Source organism: Trichophyton rubrum (assembly GCF_000151425.1).
Source record: "Trichophyton rubrum CBS 118892 genomic scaffold supercont2.6, whole genome shotgun sequence".
In the NCBI taxonomy this organism is placed as follows: domain Eukaryota; kingdom Fungi; phylum Ascomycota; class Eurotiomycetes; order Onygenales; family Arthrodermataceae; genus Trichophyton; species Trichophyton rubrum.
In genome coordinates this window covers 938,926-959,263 of record NW_003456423.1, presented here as the reverse complement: position 1 = coordinate 959,263, position 20,338 = coordinate 938,926, and the positions used below count along the sequence as shown (strand labels likewise).

Below are 20,338 nucleotides of genomic sequence, written 5' to 3'. Positions count from 1 at the left end.
GAAAGCGGGGATTCACCCAATATTAATAGAAATGCAATGCGAGGGGCAGGGATTGCACTGCTGCAAGCCTCGTGTTCGTTACGTTGACATTCCGCAATGCATACGTGTGTATTACTCTACGCAGCACAATTTCCCCATATTATACTGTTAGACATGGATTCCAAGAATCACTATTGCCGTTTAGATACCTATTCATTACATGTTGTAAATGTGCTGTTTACCCTCTAGGTATAATTGGCAAGATATTGGGCCAGCTAGTTAAGCTTTTCGTGCACACGACGACGACACGATGACCCAAAGACGTGGACAAACCACTCCCACCCTTTAAAAGGACTCCAACATCGACTACCCAAGGATCAAATACCAGCCAGCAAGATGAGTCAAGTTCTGGTCTTCGATGCTACCTTTCTCTTCACGTCCGAATTTTTCGCTTCTCCATAATGCCTCACCACGATATTCCAGTTCCACTCTGCGTTTAGTACTTGGCATGTATGCATTTTCACAGGGACCAATTCTATTCCATCAGAGCTCACGTAGACTCTAAGCACAGCCCTTAATAAGTTCTTTGCACTCTCTTTTCCATGTCCAGCCTGCGTTTCTCACATAAGAATTATGTCTCGGGGAAGAGAAGGGTCAAAGGGCATCACAGTCCAGAAAGAGGGCTTTTATGGAGGTCCAGAACCGCACCCTAACGATAAGCATGAGATGAAGGGCTTGCCGACCTATGGGAAGAACTAGTTTTCTGATGAAGATGTGCCGGAGATGAGGCATCTGGTGCTTGATTATATTGAGAAGGCAACCAAGCTCGGTTTAACAATCACAGAAACCGTGGGTGTGGGAATTGGTTGAGACAAATGGGAAATGAGAAAGAGATTCCCTAAGTCTGAGCCTTTTCAGCTTTTCAGGGCGTTCAAATACTCGAAATGTGAGGGAGTTGAAAGCTGTGGTATTGGAGAACATTCAGACTTTAGCTTTCTCGCTATTCTTTCACGGAACGAGCCAGGGGTATCTTGGGACAGTATCATGGTGTAAAGGTGCAGAAGGTCTTTCCAGAACTTAAACTGTCTGAGGTCTCAGCGGTCAGTACGAGACATCTAATTGAGGCCAAGCAAGTGTAGAGAAGAGTTGCTAGATGCAATGTATTTATTAGCCGGTAGACAGTAGAGTATATTCCAAACCACGGATCCCGCCCTATTTACATTTACTTTATAGTATACTAAAGAGACCAAGTAGTTGGTCGTTGCATGCATAACTCCCAGCCAATCTCCTTGAATATTTACTCCGATGGTCCTCGATTCGTCATGCCTCATAACATCTCAATCCATCCCATGTAAGGAGTCCTTCTTCCTTACCTAACTCCCTGTATTTGTTGAGCTATTTATTCCCTTCCATATTATCAAAGTCTTCGGGATGGCATAGGGGATGCCTATTACTACGGGAAATCGAGTTTAAAGCCCATCTCTATAGCAACATCGTATTCTTGTGTTGATGAGCTTTGTAGCTCCCTCATGTTTGTATATTTGATCCAAGGTATTCTCCTAGGGAGTCCAGTCAAAAACATCGAAGAACAGGCACCGCATTGCGGCAATGTTCCGTTGTCAAGCCAGTGGTATGAGAAAGAAGATATCAGATTGCGATGAGGGAAGCCGAAACCAGTGTATGGCACCTAACTTGTTAACTAAGTGCTAGGAGGGGAAAAGATTCTAGAGTAGCTAGTACCTAGTTGTATCCTCAAGCGCCCAAGAACATCCACAGGCCTATAGCTAAGGTATTAGCAGAAGAAACCGGCAGTACCAGACGTCCCGAACGACCCCTTATGAGGCTTGAGCTTGATGTTTGAATGTTGTTGTTGTTGTTGTTGTTGTTGGTAGCGCTTGCCGCAAAAGTGGAGGCTGGGCGCTTTGACCGAAGGAAGGCTCGAGCCTAGAGCTACATAGACCTTCAAAACAACCAACAGTCCTCTAGTTACCTTCGTAGTACATTGTTTACATTCTCCAGTCTGTTCTATGTAGCTCCAACAAAGAACCGCCTTCTAGCTAACAACAGGAAATACCTAGGTTGTCATGGCTGACAGAGCACGGCGCGAAGATACTGCGGATGCAAGTGACCCCATAGCGGTTACTAGCTCGTCGGCATTCTCAGAAGCTGCTCTTGTCGACAAGGTTACCCGCTATGTCAAGGAATACATGTCCGGGTATAACAGCTCTCATGACTTTGACCATGTAATGCGTGTCCTCGGCCTTTCCCGGGTTATCGCTACATCACCACTTGCAAAAACTAAAACTGCGGTATCCAAATGGAACCCCCTAGTCCTCACGCTCGGTGCTCTATTGCACCATGTCGGGAGTGGGAAATACCCCAAGGCTAACGAGACACTTGAGGCCACGGTTTACCAGCTGCTTTTGACCTTTGGAACACCAGTACATGTGGCAGAGCAGGTTCAAATCATTGTCAACAACATCTCGTACTCCGCAGAAATAGAGTCAGAAGAAACCCGGGAGTATATACGGAAGCTAGTCCAAGAAGTTCCAGAGCTCGGTATTATCCAGGACGCAGATCGTCTGGAGGCAATAGGCAGTATAGGGATTGGTCGCACCTTCACATATGGCGGTGCTGCCTTTAAGACGGGAAGGCCTCTGCAGAAGACGATAGCCCATTTCATTGAGAAGCTGGAAAGGTTGGAGGGCTTGATGAAAACTCCGGAGGGGAAGAGGTTAGCGTTGGAGAGAACCAACCGGCTCAAGCTATTCAGAGGTTGGTTTGAGGAGGAGATGGCGCTTGCAAAGAGTGGATTGGGGAAATATACGTGACGAATCCAATGGAGTTTGATTGTACTCCGTAGAACCATCCCATCAAGGATTAGAGCTTACCCTATGTTATTCTTACAAATGCATCCAATAAACAAAAAATACTGAGATTCAATGCCAAAAATGAGGTTCAATAAAGTTACAAGAGAAGTAAAATCTAGCTAGACTTTGCAGAATATTGAGGTCCCAAATATACAGCTGATATTGAATGCGGGTGGATGGAGGTGGATGGAGAACAAGGCATAAAGATGAACTAAACTCGTGCAAATAGTGTAAATTGCAGCATCTGGTATCAAAGACAGCATTATATCAATATTCCGCTTTGACCAACGCGCATGTTCATCACAGATTTGCTTGGAACCTATTTGATCCTGGAGGATGGCCAGTAGATAGAGATCAAACAGCCTCTGTGTCGTAAGATATAGATTATGGTTACGTTGAGTAGTTGTGGTTGTGTCGTAGAAGATGGATCCTATCCGGTACATTTGCTTGGATCCTTCTCAGCCATGAATTTAAGAAACGACCTTTATACAGTTGAGATCCATAACTCGTGTTATTGTCGGTAATCAGAGGAGGATGATGGAGAACAGCAGGAAACGATAAAGACGAAACGAGAAGACTCCGTAGAAAGGGTGCCCAAATTACGAAGAGAATTTGCGAGTGATCTTTGCAATAACTGCATCGAACTCATGTTAGTTCCAAACTCGCAATATTGAGGAATCCACTCTAAAACCGAAAAGACGTACCATGAAGCCCGACAACAGAGAAAATAAACCCAAGAGACAAAACCAATACAACAACAGGGTCAACCTTCAGTCCTGGGCTCTCATCGGTGTACAACTTGAGCATGGTACCAGACGAACCGCCGGCTCCGGCAGCTCTGGTTGACGCTGGGCGCGCATTTCGTACGGACTCCTTGTGGTCTGCAGCAGCACGGCGGCGGAGGGCTGTTCGTGGGCCCCCTGGAGGAGTAGGGGAAGATGGACGCAGGGCAGAGCTTGAGCCGCCTGCTGGGCCGGATGGGCTAGTAGGCTTGGATCCCTCAGCGCCGGAGTCGGCACCTGATGCCATTGGAGATGAAGCCTGAGTGGAGGAAGTATGGTTAGTATAAGTAATCGTGTATTCGGATAGATGTTTTGGGTCAAGGGGACAGGAGAATTATGGCACGAGGGAAGAGATTTGTTTTCCTTACCATTGTGAGAGAATATGTCGGAAATTAGTATTATGATAAGACAAAGGGGGAAATCCGCCGTGAGACTAGACACGTTGAAGGATGAGAGATGTGCCCGTTATGGTATTGACATCTCCCAAATCTCGGTCTTGCTTTGCGCTGGAAACATGAAAGAGGCCACGATTTCCCAAGTGGTGCGGTTGTGATTATGTCAGCAGTTGCCTCGACGTGTTTTCTGCCACCCATCGCCGCCTTTGGGCCGGGGAAGCTTATGTAATCATATATTTTATTTAGGTGCTACTTGATGGATAGTAGAGAAGAAATGATGGCAGAAGAGTTGAGGTATTAGGATGATGGTCAGTTGAATTGTCTATATTTCAGAGTGGAGTATCAGCCCTATGGGTATAAATAACGTGGACATGACAGAGACGAGAATCCAAGTATATTTGAGACGCTGATAATTTTCAAAAGAACTCACAAAAGAGTGACAAGCGATGAGCCAGAAGATAGCCTCACAGAAGTACAAATAGGTACAGGGAAACAAAATAGGCAAGGAGTCATAGGAAATACATGAGGTATCATTCGAGAAAAAGACAAAATCAGGTGGGAAACAAATAAAATCCCTATTCTAACAGGATTAAAAGTCAGCTCGCTATGAGGCGGAATTTGAACGTTGAGCCATATCGAATTTGCTCCTCGTTCATATTGTTTCTGTTACCCTTTAGCATCCAGATTCAGATTCGAGGTAAGCATTCGAGCGGTTATTACTGGGTTGCACCGAGTCCAAAAAATAAAAAATGAAAATGAAAAAGAAAGAGGTACGTAAAAGTAACAAGATATGGCAAGGAAAATGAAAGGAAACAAAGAAAAATGGAGATATCCTTGGGGTATATGGCATTGGGAATGTTAATTGCAGATTGAGATTAGTTTACTTTTTTTTTTCTTCTTTCTTTTCATCCTTTTCCTTTCAAAGGAAAATTTTCAAAGCTGTATTCATTCACTATCGAGGAGGCGAAGTTTTTAATCGATTGTCATGCGGGTGGGCACAGGATGTGGTGAGAACTGGTCATTAAGTTCAGTGCCTTCCTTCTCAGCACCGCGTGGTCTCTTCTTGCTGGTAATATGGGGCTTCAACCCCTTGTTGAAGTTGAGAGTACACATTATGGCGTTGATAATTGTCATAATGATAAGGATGATGGTTGCAACGGCAAAGAAAGTAAGAGATCGGCGAGCAGGGAGATAAGCCTTCTGTTTCGCGGGAGAGTACATGCGGATTAGCTTGAAAAGGAAGTAGGCAAAACCACCGAAGTAGAGCAACTGTCGACAAAAGGTTAGGTTATGGTATTTGTTTCAGGGTCCATAGAGGGAGTATAACTTACGATGACAATGATCATGCCAACTGTACTCTCACGTCGGGTCCAGAACGCAGCCATAACCAAGATCAGGATAGTGACTGGTATGGCAGCAAGGGTCAGAGCAAACTCAACAGTCTTAGTGTCTGTCACAATAACGACAAACTGGACAGTGAATCCGAGGAAGAAGAAGAAATCAAACTTCAGCAGAGCAATGTAGATCTAAAGTGCAGATTAGTAAAACTGTTTAGAGTAAGCCAGATAGTACACGAATACAAACCTGATAGGTAAGGTAACGGCGCTTCATCCGCAAATCAGCGCTGATATGCTTATAGATCGTCCATGCAAATTCATCGTATAACTTCCAAGCAAGGAAACCCATGCCCACGGTTCCAAGAGCAGTGATGCAAGGAATCGCAATAAGGAACGGCTTCATCTCATCTATTACCTCTGGGTGGATAAGTCCAAGGGCACCGAGCTGATCTACCGAAGTATCGATCTGGTCGATTTGCACAGCGCCATAGATAAGCAACCCAAAGTTGCAGATACATAGTCCAATAACTTGGATAGTATTTTTCAGCCGAAGTGCATCATATACCAAGATAAGCTCATACACGAAACCGAAGATGTAGAGAGTAAGAAACGTTGGTATCGTTTTTGATTCGGTATTCGTCGATGCATCTGACTTAAGCTGCAGCTGGAATCTTGCAAACACATATCTATCAAAAGTGTCAGTCCCAATATTATTCGTATATAAGAGGGGGATAAAATATCTCAAAACTTACGATTCAAAAGCAAGAACACATGCCGCCTGGATCGTGGTGACAATGACAAACGACCACGTCCAGCGTGTGTTTGGTAGATACATCTTCCACGATGACTCTGCGTGAGTCGTGTACCCTTCTCTTGGCCTATAGCCCTGACCCGGAGGAAGCAACGGCGGGTCTATTCCTGGCTCTCCCAAGAGAGACGTCCGCCTCGAGTATGGACGAATTTTGGCGGCCAGAAGCTCCTCACCGGAGCCTTGATCCCCGTTATTTTTGACGTATTAAAAGTGAGAAAAGAAAAGGGAGGAGGATGAGAAAAGTAAGTGCTAAGTGTGGTAGTGGCTGTATGATGCCACGATCGAGACAAGGCTTGTGGGTGACGATAGAGGACGACGTAGACGCTGTATGGCTGTGCAAGACGAGAGAGAACAATGGCGATGGGACACAGGACGCGGGTTATATGATAAAGGGGCGGGTCCTCTGTCCCTGCGCGAGCTTTCGCTGTTGTGTTTGTGTAAGGTGGTGCAAGGCGGCTCCGCGGTTAGGGGCGTCCTAGAAGAGGGAGACAGAGAGGACCAAACGAGTGACGGCGGCTGAGATATGGCGAAGACGAGGGTCAACGGTCGTAGAACGAGAGAGAGACGGAAGTCAAGTCGATGGGATGGCGATGGTGAGAGAAGAGAGAAAGAATGTAGTTGGAAAAAGAGTGAAGGGAAAGAGAAAGAGAGAGAAGAAAGAGAGGCTGAGGAGAGAATCAGAAGACGAGGAAAAAGACGAGCGAGTCGATCCTGGCGGTGGAATATCAAAATGCGCAGTTCAGCGGCTTGGCGGAGCCGCCTTTTTTGAGGGCTGGCTAGCACTAAATAAATAATAACACAACGGCTTCCAAGGGACAAAGTGATAGTAGTCTCGGGGAACGAGAAGAGAGCAGCCCAAAATTCCTTTCTTTCCTTTCTTCTTCCCTTCTCCGCTCTGGGCTCTTTTCCCGTTCTTTTCGGGCGCAGACAGTTTGTGGCTGGAGGCTGGAGGCTGGCTACGGCTTGGGTGGTTTTTCTCCGCCAGTACTTCGTACAAGCTGCCCGTAACTCTGATTGTGAATATTAGAGTTAGGTACCTAATAGACTACATTTCTCCCATGGTTCACCCAGGCCTGGATCCCTGGATCCCGCCTGGCAGTGTTTTATCGCGATGGAGCAACCATGGACCAGGTTGAAAAGGGAGGAAACCGCCTGTTGTGGCTCAGCGGGCGGCTAGTGCCAGGCCAGGAGGAGCGAGCTGAGAAGGCTGGCCGTGGCAGTTACGTATTCAATAGCAACGTTGTCCCAGGCCCCTGGTCCTCCCTGCTCCCCCCGTAAGATTAGTTGTTTATCTTGTCTCGACTCCGTCGTGTCTTGAGATTGCATGGCGTGTTATTAGGGCGGTAGTTCCGTGTATTCTCTGACTCAAGCCGCAAATCCCTGGCTGCCAGACGACGAGAGGGAACCGAAATGCCGAAACCCGTACGGAGTACCTGAACAGAGCTGAGGAGCTAAGAGTGCAAGCTGAGGACGACAGGAGCCAACTAGCACCTGTCTGCTGCCGTCCCGAGACTGGCGCAATTGATAGCTCAAAAGGCTGAGGACGCAAAGAAAAGCAAATAAGAAGAAAGGGCGATGTCGGCCGCACGTGACCTTCCACACAACCAAAAAAAAAGACGCCAAAAAAGCTGCAACTTCGACTTTTCTTCCTCTTTTTGATCAAGCATCGTCCTCGCCAAAGCTGCGTTTCTTTGCTACATCCGCCAGTTCACGCTGGAGTTACACTTGCAAATGAGAAATTCGGAGTATTCTTCAACCTTTCAACCAGCTTCTGCACGCCTATAGTGAGGAAGCTCGGTACTGCCCGTGAGGGCCTGGCATGAAAAGTGTCTGCAATTAGGCATCAGAAACATCGGGGGAAGGGTGCGGATGGGGGGCCTGAGAGAAATCCTGGGTCTCGCTTCTGCGTTCCTCACCCCCTTGGGAGAGCCGTTGCGAAGATTGTGTGTGTCTTTCCTTCGGGGAGATGCGACACCTAAGTGCAATACGCAGCGTATCATGGCTCCCTCCGTTGAGAGGAGAGACCAGGTATCATTCGATTCCGATTACTCTGGCGAGGACGATGCTTCACCCTTCTTTTTCCCCTAGGTATGGAGTTTTCTCTTCCAGGTTGTGATATAACTTGCTAACATTTTTGTTTATATGAACCTGACGCATTTGATAAATGTTAAACCTGATACGGAGCACTCCGTAGTGTTGGGAATATAAGGTGAGTCATGCAGCTACTAGACGCTGAAACTATGTAGAATTATAGAAATCCATAGATAGAACGAGAATATAATTTTTATTTATTTTCTGGGCAATTTCAATGAACTACCACCGTGCCATGAGGTCTAAGCTAAAAAAGGGATCTTTACTGAATTTGTACGCTTCATTATTTAATCCTCATCATAGAAGGTAAAAAGAAAAATATTCCCCTGGCTGGCCAGTGGAAAATCACCAAACAAAAAAGAAGAAAAAGATCATTTATTCGTCCTCACCAATCTGCCACATGGAGTCAGCACTGTTGAATTTTCATGTAATACAGTTTAGAAAGTGAAGAACTTACCTTTGGAGCAAGATAGAACCGTACATAACCAGATCCCTCGAGGGTATATTCGACAAGGAGAGGAACCTCAGCAGAGAGGGAGAGTCGCACCTTTGACGAAAGACTGGTGGCCTTGCAGAAGTTTAGGAGGTATTTGATGGAGAATGTAAGGGCAACAGGCTCAGACAGAGTGATGGAGACGTTCTGCTCTGGTTTGTCAACGTTGGTGTTTTGGCGAATGGTAACAGCACCGTTACCAATTTCACCCTGGCAAGAGAATCGGACACCGTCCTTGGTTGCCTCGATCAACACTAGCATGCCAATTAGTATATTTATATAACATTGTCAGTTAAAAAATCCAATGGGGCATACCAGACTCAGAAAGCTGGTTCAAGTCTCCGCAAATCCGCCTAAACTCAGCAGATGGCATCTCAACTGTGGCAGAGTAGTCTGTCTCCGGGATAGCAAGATGCTCCTGGTCAATGTCCATGAGTTTGATATCATATTCGCTCACACGGTCTTTCTCAACGCTCTCAAACAGCAGGTTGACTACGTCTGGCGTGTCGTCGGCCTTGAGAGTAAGCACGTCTCCATCCTGAGCAGCCCGTAGGACCTTGGTGAGGGAGACCAGGTTGATTCCCAGGGCGACGTTGCGGTCACATCTAAAGGGAGAGAAGCCCTCTGCTTTCAACATCATGGAGACAAGCGCAACGTGGGAGTTGTCCATGGCCTGGAGGGCAATTCCAGAGTCATTGCAGTCGAAGTTGCAGTCGTGTACGAGATCTTTTACCGCATCGACCACCTATTTGATAGTATCGTGGTTAGATATGGCCTTTTCTCAGTTGCTGTCCACGAGTGGTATACCTTCTTCAGCATAGCAGCTTCTTCCAATCGTGCTTCCAACACTATATACAGCGTGATCCGTTAGATTCTACATCTTCTTCATAGTTGACTGGCCGGGGTAACGCACTCTTGACTGTTCTATATATCGACGAACCGCTGAGGCTGCAAAAGTATGGCGGGGTAAGATCTGACGACACAGAGGGATGAAACGATACACTGCGTAAGACCAGAGAGACGGTATAGGATTGCCTTGGCCGAAGACCTGGGAGTGTGGTATTTGCTTAGGTATTCAGCGTATTTAACAGGACGATGGATGTTCTTGAAGCCAGAGAAACCTGCCGGTTCTTTTTCTTTAGTGTGCGGTTAAAATGCGCGTCGCGTGTCACGAAACCAATTTAGCTCGAGTTTCGCGTCAACGACTCCAACGGCAAGATATGGACAGTAATACTTTTTTTATACACTCAGACGGACAAACAGAAGCAAAAGGCGGATACCATCATAATTCCATTAAGTCATTACCTGGGGGTTCTATATATATCGATAAATATAGTACATACTAGGGCAACGCGGGTACCAGGAAAGCATCACATCTATATAAGTGATGCCAGGAAATACAAAAAAGAAAGCCATTAGCGCCCGGATATCAGATCCGGACATAAAAACGAGAAGAAAAGGAGATAAAAGAAAGTCGGAGAGCTAGAGGCTAGAAACTCGTGCGCCGCCCTTATGAGGACGAAGCTTGATCACAGTCTCAAGTTCCTTCAGCATATGTGTATTCGCTTCTGCTCTCTCTCGAGCAACGGCCTGACGGGCCCGGTCTTCTTTCATACGCGCGATTCGCTCCACACGAGTCAACGAGCTTCGAGTCCGGGGCATGGCAATAGCTTCGAAAACCTCGTCATCATCCATGTTGCTATCTGGGTTGAGAGATTTCTGCATCTCTCCGTTCAAAGCACGCAAGGCATCGGCCGGACCACCGTCGACAGCAGTGCTGCCTCCGATGCTGAAAGTGGGTGAAGACGGTGATTTGATCATGCTTGACGTGCGTCGGGAAGAAGATGACTGGCGATCGGACGACTCCATGTTGGCTCGCATGGCCGATTTGCCAGCTTCCCATTCTTGGAGTATTCCACGCAGTTCAGCGCCGATAGCCTCGTACTGAACGAGAAGGGTCGAGCCGAGGTCTACGTCTTCATTGGACCCGTCAAGACAGGCGTCTGACTCTTCGCGAATAAGTTGCATTCTGGCATGAAGTCCTCGTATGCCCTGAGATAGCGAGTTTAGCCGACGAAGCTGGGCTCGATAGCGGTCCCTGTTGGGGTTCGGGTTCGGGTTCGTTATTGGGGACGATGATATTATATCTCCTACGCAAGTTAGATTAGGCATATAGAAGAAAGCAAAAATGGGAAAGAGGCGTACGGTCTTGTTCGTTGAGGACGTCTCTCAGCTTCTCAATCCACTCAGCGCTGGCGTCAGCCAGGCTATGCATCTCTTCGGTCGCAGCGCTCCATCTTGCAATATCGGCTTCACCTCCATCTGCCGGGAGTGCAAGGAGACAACAAAGGGCGCTCTTCCTCACGGTATACAGCCGAGCAAATGACGACCGCAACGATCTCAGGGATGTCTTTTCATCCACTGACTGGTCGACCACCGTTGATTCGGCGGCCTGAAGTTCCACCTGGGAAATTTCATAAATGTCATAATATTTTTCCAAGTTTGCATCATCTACGAGCGGTCGTAATTTTCGTTTCACATAGAGATATTTCTCCAGCATCTCATCCAGGCATTTGGCCAGGATGCGGCGGAGTTTCAAGCATCTCCGGGTTTGCGACTGCTCCTCCAGCCGGCTCACTGGTGGAAGAGGCGAGCTCCTATTCGACAAGTCATGTTAGTTATATACATATATATCGGGAGGTGGACGAAAGAAGTGTATTCGTACACTCTGTACCCGCGTGAAACGAGCTCGACCTCCTGAATGAGCACAACGGATGCCGAAGCCGCAGAGTCAAGCGTCTGCGCATTCCCAACGCAGGCAGTGGCAGTTTCGATAGCCTGGCTACGCAGGTATCTCAGCCACTGGCGTTTCGCAAAGACGTAGAATGCTGCAACAATCGTAGCCAACAAGACACCAAGAAGGAGGACTCTTCCAAAACTCCAGCCTATTCTGTGTATGGATCGGGCCCAGTGTAATAGTAAGACGACGGAGAAGGATGCCACGGCCGTGAATATAGCACCTCGCACGCCGAAGATGGCTGCTCGGGAGGCTGCCTTGTCATCATCGCTCTGGACAGGGTGGCTCAACAGGTTCGAGACGGAAGTGTAGGAGGGTGCGCTGGGTTCGCTCAACAACTGCGACGCAATAATCGTGTATCCAAACTGCTCTCTGAATCGCTCGTTGTCGGTCTTGCCTATTCTCGCACTGATTGCGGCCTTTTGCCAGCTGTTAACCCCCCGTCTCCCATCAGATAGCCAACTGACCACCTGTAACTTCCACCGATAAGGGAACACAACTAACAGCGCAGGTATCATGGATCCTAGCCAGAGCCTCTTGTCTATTCGACCGCTTCAGTTTCAAGGGTTCGGGGATTTTGTTTCTGATGCGGTCCTGAAATTTCGGAGGCCCTTGGGGCGCGAAGTCGAGGGTCGTGGAGTCCGAGTACTCGGTATGCGGCCAGTCGACCTCCTGCGGCGTCCAGTCCTGCTCGGCCTCGCCTTCACCTGCAAGTCATCCTGTATCAGCTTTTCTTGTGTCTTCTAGGCTCCTTTGCGGGGAGATGGAGATGGAGATATAATTCTACCGACCTTCGAGGTAAGCGGCCAGCGGCGAATCTTCATAAACACAGGCCTCCATGGTCCCGCCACATCTTCCTCTTTGACGGCCTCTTCGCTAGTCGGTCGGCTTATTGTATTATTGGGATATGTCAGATTTTATAAAACTCATGTCCGTGGGCGCTAGGTAGCTAGCAACGCAGGCCGGATGAAGGTTGGGAGTCGCCACAGGCTCGTAAAGTGCGCGAGGGTTGCATCCACAAAATATATGGATGGTAAAAGTCGCTCTCTCGGGAAAATCCCCACGAGGCGAGGCGAAGGAAGCCCCCTATTTTCGTCTAGTTTACTGCAGAGCAGAGCAGAGCAGAGCAACTGGTCCCTGAAAGACGCCCCAGCGCTAACTCTTGAGCGTACCCAGGCGTTAGGCTAAGTATTAACATGGGCTCTATCCCCCCCTTTATTCTTTGCTACGTAACTACGCAACCGGGTCCTCACAGTTTGCCATCCAGGAACAGGGGACTGGACAGCATCCTTTTTATGGCTATTTTACACGTGGATTCAACTAGTTGAACAAGGTTCAAAAGCTCCGAAAATAATAGATCTCTCGATGGGTTTAAACTTCGATCTCTGGTTGGGATTTTGATATTCGAATGGGAAGATACGAAGAAGCGAGATTTCTTTGCCTCTTGTTCTTTGCTTCTTCTCGTTTCTTCTTTTTTTGCCTTTCTGTTCCTGATCTGCGTGGGTTCCTTGGAAAGGGCCCTGTTTGTTGCCTCTCTGCTGGCGGCGGTCTCGAGTCTCGGGGCTGTGGAGGCCATGGATATCCCTGGCTCAGTATCCAGACAGGCACTCCATTGACAGCTCGTTGTCGACGCATATTCGTACGCTCAGCCGGAGATGAGGGTGAAACAGCCATGTAGCGTCGACGATCATCCAACAAATAACGGGACACGCTGGTGAGGTTGACTGGTCGCTCCGATTTTGCACGGAGTTGGGCCTATATGCTAATTACATATAGATGGAGCGTTGTACTTGGATTGATGGCTCCTGAAAAGGACCAACTAGTTACTCGCAGAGACCGCAGTGAGGCGATCTCCCGTGCATATTCTGGCCAGTGCGTCGGGATATTTCATCATGGTCGTCCTAGATACGGAGTCGTGTGATGGCAGCGGCTTTGTGAAATGAAGGTGTTGATATCAAATTTTAAGAGCACGCATTCGACGACCGAAAAGAGAGTGTATCATCATCATAACGTCAGCCTAACTTCTATTTAAAGTATTTTGCTTGCTTCAAAAGTGCCGCTCTGCAGCGAAGAATTGGCAGCTTCATTCTCTCCATTCATAGATCGACAACTGTCTGGTCAGACGGTCGTGCAGGTCCTCCATGCTACGGTCATTGATAACACCTCCAACAGCCGTAACTCCACGTCGAGTATAACTACGTATCAGTTTAGCGACCTTGTCCTTGCCCTTCTCCACAGCGACATCAAGGGCAGTTTGGCCCTGGGCATTCTTCAGTTCCAGATTTGGCCGAGCCCTCAACAACTGCGCCGCAGTTTTGTGTGAGCCGTTCAATGCTGCCAGATGCAACGCTGTGGATCCATCATTTCTCTGTATGTTCACATCAATACCAGCAGCCAGCAGCTGAGTTGCCCCGTTGGGCCTATCGTGTTGGGCAAAAATGTGCAGGGCAGACTGATTGGAGGAGTCTAGATGTGAAAGGTTTGCGCCTTGCTCAAGCAGATACAGTATAGGGTACGGGCTTGGATCAAACTCGGAAGGGGGATCGTCCGCATTTTCACAGGCGTAGGCCCAGAATAACGGTGTCTTGTTCTCTAGATCGGTGTCATTGACACCGGCTCCCAGATCGATAAGAGCATCCATGGAGAACACCGACCCGCCCTTGGCTGCCCAGTGAAGAGGTGTACCGCCGTTCGCACATCGTACTGACATATCAGCACCCCCAGTGACAATAGGTTCAATCAAATTATACCGTCCATTTAGAGCAATGGCATGCAAAGGAGTGAGACGGTCCCTCGTCGCGGTATCAGTAAGGCTAACACCAGCTTTGAGAAGGCCCTTCAATACTCTGACGTCCACATCCTCGGCCTCTTCACTTCCGGCAACATGGGGATCATCATCTCCCTGTCCTTGCTGGGTTATATTTACAACCTCCTCAGCGGTAAAGTCCCCATCTTCATCGTCTGTGTCTTCCCAGGCATCCTCATCCTCTGGAGTCATGTCCGTCTTAGCTAGCCAGTGCAAAGCATTCTCCCCGAACGGACCTCTGGCATTGGCCTGAATCCCTTTGGTCTCTAGTAGGAACAACACTATTTCCCCATACCCTCGCGGCATAGCCTGTAGAATCAAGGGGCATTTGGAATCAGGGGGGTCTATCTCCCTGCTTCTTTCATGGTATATCCCAACCAGCGTCTTCACAGCGGCCAGCTTCCGCTTGGTGACTGCACATACGAGCGGTGTGATACCGTCCTCGTCCTTTGCAAATGGATCAATCTCGTCACCGTGAACAAGAAGCCTTTTTAACACAGTATCACCGCACCCGGCAGAGGCAGCAAGATGTAGCAGATTCACGCCGGTACTAGCACATACAGACCCCGGCGGTGAGACAAGCCCAACCCCCCGTTCCAGCATCGGAAGCACATATTCATCATCCTGGGTTAAGATGCACTCCTCTAGAATCGTTCGGTCGACCAGAACAAGGCTGAAATCAACTTCCTTTTCAAGCGTCTTAAGGAAAAGGTCCCGCTTTTTCATATCAGCTGCATAGGAAAGGGTAATTATGCGGGCTCTTGGTAGCAGGATGGTTGCGAGCTTTCGTGACGCGAGGGCCACAGCGAAGCTGTCCTGGGGGCTCAGGTTGTCACATATCTGCAGTATCAACTCTGTGGGGAGGCCATCGAGCCGCCCCATCTTCAACTTGTCTGCCTGGGTACCGGGCTTCTGGTGGTTTCTTCTCTGTCACAAAATACTGCGCGGGCAACCACAAGAAAGAAAAGCAAGGATGTTTTGGAGGGCGTCCGCCGCCAAGACACATCACAACACGGTCAACCCTGCCCTATTATTAGCCGGCAAATATCTATTTGCTAAGTCACTGGATTTCCGGGTAGTTTCTTTCTCTCAGGCTGCAGATATTCTATATATCTAGGTATATATAGTCCAACCCTCTCCGCCGATGATCCAGATGTTCCCTCGAAGACTAGAAGTACAAAAAGAATAGACAAGTTTTGTAGTACATGGAAATAGTAGATATATACTGAGGGATGGAGTTGTTGGAGAAGGGTGAGGGTGCGTTTACACACTCCCTATAAAAATTATACATTAAATAAAATAAATCACATTCTGGGTTCAAATAACAACCATATGCTGGTAACTCAGGGCCCGGATAAGCGTCTATTTTGGTCAGTATTATAAATACATAGTTGAAAAAATTGCTACTTTTGCTTCGATGGCATAAGTCTGGCGGGGAGTCTTCGAAAAAGGAGTTGTACATCCGCGAAGGAATTCGCAAGGGCAGGCAAAAGCAGCCACGCGGGAGAGCTAAAGTCGGTTTGCCTCCGGCAAATAGCGATGGTAACAGTCGAATTTCCCGGGGCTTAATCCTATCATCCCAAATCAGTTAGATATATTGATTGCTGGGGAAGAGCTGGGAACGGTGACATACCACAGCAGTTGATTTTGTTTTGTTTAGGGAAAAAAGGAAATCGCGGAAGGCCGCATTGAAAGTCATCTCATCAAAGAGGGTATGGTTTAGCAAACCGAGGCCAATGGCTTTAGATTTTATGGGTAATTCCACCACCAGCCTCAGATGCTAGCTCAAACCCCCGTCAACGTACTGCTGTACTCTCAGCAGGAGGATTTAAGAAGCACAAGAGTGACTTCGGGTCCATATTGTATATCGGATGATGTTGCGTGGCCCTCGTCTTATCTGCTATAGGGACCAAAGCGAGGCCTCCCAAGCTTCTCGTAACGAAACATTCTCCAGAGGTATATATATTGTAGAAGAACTACTCGGCATCCTCATCCGAGTGTTCAACTAATGGGGCTCATGTCCTAACCTGACATCCTTGACCGCTCATATATTCAAGTTGCGTCATAGGATGGATATAAATACGGGAGGCCAGTCATTCGTGGGGTGAATAGTGTAAATACAGAGAATACTCTCCAGCCTGTTTAATTAAGATGTGTTAGAATGGGATAATCTATCAAACAAGAATACTGACACGCATGGGCCACTTGACTGGTTCATACCTGAGGAAAGAAAGGCAAATCATCATCGAGCCAATGCCGAAAGCCTGGGTCGAATAGATCACCTAATTCCATGGCTCGAGTATCAGGTCTCGTAGTAATAGCCAGCCAGTTTCATTATCCGCGGCCTAGGGCTGTAAGGCTGGGAGGCCAGGTGTATCGCAACACAAAGGCAGGATAATCGGACCGTTGCGGCGGTGACAATGATGTTTCGAATCGACCCGAGTAGTGTCCAGCGTCTCTTGAGCTCGGTCGGCACGGGAAATCGATCGACACCTCTCGCAGCGGTCAGCTTGGCTGAGGGCTCATGACCTTCAGCCCTCCAGCTGGAGTTTGTCTGCGAGGCGAACGTTGGAAAGGGAGAAAGAGAAAGACGTTTTCGCCACGCAAGGGGGGGGGGGGGCAAAGGGAAGCTGACTCAGCAACCTTATCCCGAAGTGCCTGTTGCCCCTGGAGACCGCAAAGGGTAATAAACAAGGATGCGGGTGCTAGAGCTCGACTGCAGAAGAACAACCGCCAACTTCACTCCGGCAGCGCTGGATTCAGCTTCGTCGTCTTTTTCAAGGGAACTGAGAAAGGTGTTTTGTCCGGACGGGAATATACGAGAAATACATAGGGCTGTTCGGCTGTTCAAGACGGATTCCTCGGGTTGAGCTATGGGGGACGCGTTGGCTTGACGCAGAAGATATACGAACTATAGAAGACTCCCGGCTTTTTCACGGGTAACATCAAACACCATGGAATACCAGTATCTTGACGCAACGCCATGTCCGGTTACATGGAAACGAAATGATGCCAAAATCCCCATATTTGAGGACATCCTCGACTCTTATGATGATACGGCAGAGATCGATTTCATGGCCGAGCTTGGATCTCTCAACTCGCTTGCAAGGGAGAAACCCCGTCGTGCCAAAAATGCGACTACGTTTAAAATACATGAGGACTCCGGCAGCTCGGGTGGTAGCAATGGCGGCCAGAAACCACTATACAGGGAATCCTCCATGTTCTCACAACCGGCACAGCGATTTCCACGGCCGGCATTCAAAGCTCCAACTGGGAGGACCTCATCACCAGTGGTGCCTGTGAAGAAGCAACAGGATGAGTTCAAGGAAAATAGCCTAGGGGAAAGCCCGACGGGTCTGAAATCTCCCCATGTTATACAGAAGCCAGTGAAAGAACAGAGGATGAAGAAAGCCGGCCGTACCAAACGAGATAAAAGGCGAAATACAATATATATTCCGCCGGATGATGATACCACAATGGCTACCATCTTTATGGATGCATTTAGCCCTCTAAAAACACAAGATTTCGGCTGCCAGGAACTTGGTTATATTGAGGCTCAGATCTTGAAGAAGCGGCAACAACAAAAGGCGAAATCCCCAGGTCGTCAGCGTCAGCCGTTGGAGACCCCAAAGAGGGTTATGCAGGAATCGGTAGACCAGCCTGATGTCATGGGGAAGAATACAGGAAAGGAAAACGTGCCTCCTGGGAAATCTGCGAGCCGCATCGCTGAAGTGACTGGAAAGAAAGATGCTTTGGCGGAGGCTTTAACTCAGCCGATGAAGTCTAGATCCGTGAACAGTCCTCGGCCTAGGGCTTCACTATCGAAACAAAAACAATACGGATCAAAGTTATCGGTATCAAGCACTACACATAGCCAGAGTTCCGTGCGGCGGACAACTCTTACGAGCAGCCGGAGTCCTCGAACATCACCAGCAGCAAAGCAACGAAAAGAATACCTGCCTTTAAACACTACTTTATTACTTAATAATCCCATTTCGAAACAAAAATCGCCTTCTGAGCTACTACATACTCTACCCTTTGCTCCAAAAATAGAAATTAAACACCCAGCACTCCATGCAAACCTTGCGGACCCCTTGATTCACGAGGAGACTTGGCTATCTCACCAAGAAGTGGTCATTACACAGCTTGTGAACACTCTCCTTGATACAGCAAATGGACAATGCAATACGCAAGGCCAAGATTGCCTAAAACAGCAAATGTTCGACTTATATCAAGACACGTACTTCTCGCTGCTTTCCAAGCGTGTACAAGCATCCCTTCTCTACGGGGATTTGCGTGTCACGGAAGACCCTAGTGGCAGAAGACGCCGACTAACAACCGATGCGCACATCCGTCGCACATTCACGAAATTCTGGACCGATACGTATGATATCGTTGCCCTTCGGACAGCGGCGGAGGTTGTCATTGGAAGAGAAATAGGCTTCAGCCATCATGGCGGAAGCGTTTCGGCCTCCCCGCAAATGTCTATCAGCGAGGAGGAAAAGGGGGCTAGACGAGCTATCGAATCGTTTCTCGATGCCATGCTGATAAGGAATGGGGATATGATTCAAGATGATTCTACCAAGTCCAGTGTTGGTGATAACGGTGACGTGGTCAAGGGATATCACAGAACGGCCCTTCGAAGCATAATGATAATCGCCCTTTTGGACAAGGCAAGGGTGGCTCCCAATACAGCGTTACCGCGCAGTCTTTTCAAACCAGACTCGGCATACACATCATCAGCAGCAGCGATGCGGGCCCTGGGACCAGTACTTCTTCACCCGCAGACAGACTTCACCCGACCACTAGCTCGTCTGGATTGCTCCTTGATGTACAAGCAACATCCAATTGCAGAATATAACTACCACATCGATAATATTGCAGTCGATATTAGAGATGGAGTTATTCTTGCTCGGTTGACTGAATTGCTTCTCCTCGAGCATTTCCCTGAGAGGTTTCACGCAAAAGATAAAGAGATATGGCCATTATCAGGCCAGCTGAAGATGCCGTGTATCAGCCGTGCAACGAAAGTCCACAATGCGCGTATCTCACTATCTGCGTTGACAAAAGACTTCCCGAGCATCGGGTCTACTATCACTGGTATCAAGCCAGAAGATATCGTGGACGGGTATCGAGAAAAGACCATAGCCTTGCTTTGGGTAATAGTTGGCAAGCGGGGCCTTTCAACTCTGGTCGACTGGGATGATCTCAAGAGTGAGATAGCCCGACTGGAGAAGAAGCTCGGTAGGCTTTCCCGGAAGCAAAGCAGTCTTCCTCCATACCATGTGCAAACAACCACGACAGACACGGCAGCTTATCATTCGGGTCTACTCCACCGTTGGGCAACATGTCTAGCAAGACTGAAAGGTTCGGAGGTTTCAAACTTGACCACAAGCCTAGCTGATGGACATGTATTCATGAGTATCCTGGATGAATATGAACACTTCATCCGCCCCGGCAGTCATGGTGTCAAAGCCGATAAGGAAACGTCAGCTACAGCATCAGCGCCAACTAAGACCCCAACATCCTCGACTGATAATAAGTCAGCCTTGAGAAGACGTCTGCTCTCACTCGGATGTAGTAGTCAATTCGGTACGTTCCCGGCGTCTAATTTCCTTTTTTACCCCTTTTTTTATATTATATTTTCGTCACTGTTGATAATATGGGTACTTACAAAATAATTGGCGGGTTAGTGGCACTTATATCCCCGCGATCAACATCGCCTTCATCGTCAGTCTTGCTATCAGCTGCAGCACAGACATCTGTATCATCATGCACCCACGCCCGCACCACCACCGTCGCCGCCAGCAGCGAGGAGGTCTCCAATCTCACAGCACTTGCATTTCTGAGTTCCCGACTCCTCTCGGCATCTAAATACGGTCGGGCAGCGGTGACGATCCAACGCGCATGGCGTCATATGCTTGCCACCAGGCCTGTCATTGACCTAAACTAAGGGGGAAGGCCTCCGGGACTTAAC

At 48.2% G+C, this 20,338-nt stretch overlaps 6 protein-coding genes across 7 annotated transcripts; 1 reads left to right on the top strand and 5 right to left on the bottom strand.

Annotated features, from left to right (window-relative positions):
• Positions 1-2,440: 2,440 nt before the first annotated feature.
• Positions 2,441-2,848, bottom strand: TERG_12336 (uncharacterized protein; the record flags this gene model as incomplete). Its single annotated transcript, XM_047751305.1, has 1 exon — positions 2,441-2,848. One exon carries the CDS (start codon positions 2,846-2,848, stop codon positions 2,441-2,443), a length of 408 nt encoding a protein of 135 aa, XP_047606687.1.
• A 600-nt stretch (positions 2,849-3,448) lies between these two features.
• On the bottom strand, positions 3,449-3,878 carry TERG_05762 (uncharacterized protein; the record flags this gene model as incomplete). The annotated part of the gene is made up of 2 exons (XM_003233846.2): positions 3,449-3,483; positions 3,554-3,878. 2 exons carry the CDS (start codon positions 3,876-3,878, stop codon positions 3,449-3,451), a joined length of 360 nt encoding a protein of 119 aa, XP_003233894.2.
• Positions 3,879-4,226: 348 nt separating this feature from the next.
• TERG_05761 (uncharacterized protein) lies at positions 4,227-7,080 on the bottom strand. Of its 2 annotated transcripts, XM_003233845.2 has the most exons (4): positions 6,116-7,080; positions 5,611-6,049; positions 5,358-5,552; positions 4,227-5,295 (listed from the first exon to the last, which is right to left on the bottom strand). In XM_003233845.2, exons 1-4 carry the CDS (start codon positions 6,196-6,198, stop codon positions 4,999-5,001), a joined length of 1,014 nt encoding a protein of 337 aa, XP_003233893.1. In that variant the 5' UTR covers positions 6,199-7,080; the 3' UTR covers positions 4,227-4,998. The 2 variants fall into 2 exon arrangements, with proteins under 2 accessions (XP_003233893.1, XP_047606686.1); XM_047750027.1 differs by having other exon boundaries at positions 4,227-5,552.
• Positions 7,081-8,640: 1,560 nt separating this feature from the next.
• On the bottom strand, positions 8,641-12,395 carry TERG_12335 (proliferating cell nuclear antigen (pcna); the record flags this gene model as incomplete). Its single annotated transcript, XM_047751304.1, has 10 exons — positions 8,641-8,658; positions 8,723-9,012; positions 9,074-9,503; positions 9,566-9,606; positions 9,672-9,806; positions 10,375-10,908; positions 10,964-11,415; positions 11,484-11,974; positions 12,060-12,262; positions 12,347-12,395. 10 exons carry the CDS (start codon positions 12,393-12,395, stop codon positions 8,641-8,643), a joined length of 2,643 nt encoding a protein of 880 aa, XP_047606685.1.
• Positions 12,396-12,542: 147 nt separating this feature from the next.
• TERG_05757 (uncharacterized protein) lies at positions 12,543-15,261 on the bottom strand. Its single transcript, XM_003233841.2, has one exon. The coding sequence runs from the start codon at positions 15,241-15,243 to the stop codon at positions 13,639-13,641; it is 1,605 nt and encodes a 534-aa protein (XP_003233889.1). The 5' UTR covers positions 15,244-15,261; the 3' UTR covers positions 12,543-13,638.
• A 1,922-nt stretch (positions 15,262-17,183) lies between these two features.
• On the top strand, positions 17,184-20,314 carry TERG_05756 (uncharacterized protein; the record flags this gene model as incomplete). Its single annotated transcript, XM_003233840.2, has 2 exons — positions 17,184-19,953; positions 20,055-20,314. Exons 1-2 carry the CDS (start codon positions 17,316-17,318, stop codon positions 20,312-20,314), a joined length of 2,898 nt encoding a protein of 965 aa, XP_003233888.1. The 5' UTR covers positions 17,184-17,315.
• Positions 20,315-20,338: the final 24 nt, after the last annotated feature.

Coding starts and splice junctions, on each gene's coding strand:
- TERG_05761 (XM_003233845.2), bottom strand. CDS start 6,198: ATGTATCTACCAAACACACGCTGGACGTGGTCGTTTGTCATTGTCACC. Junction 5,553..5,610: donor GCCGTTACCTTACCTATCAG/GTTTGTATTCGT, acceptor TCTGCACTTTAG/ATCTACATTGCTCTGCTGAA. Junction 5,296..5,357: donor TTGGCATGATCATTGTCATC/GTAAGTTATACT, acceptor TTTTGTCGACAG/TTGCTCTACTTCGGTGGTTT.
- TERG_05757 (XM_003233841.2), bottom strand. CDS start 15,243: ATGGGGCGGCTCGATGGCCTCCCCACAGAGTTGATACTGCAGATATGT.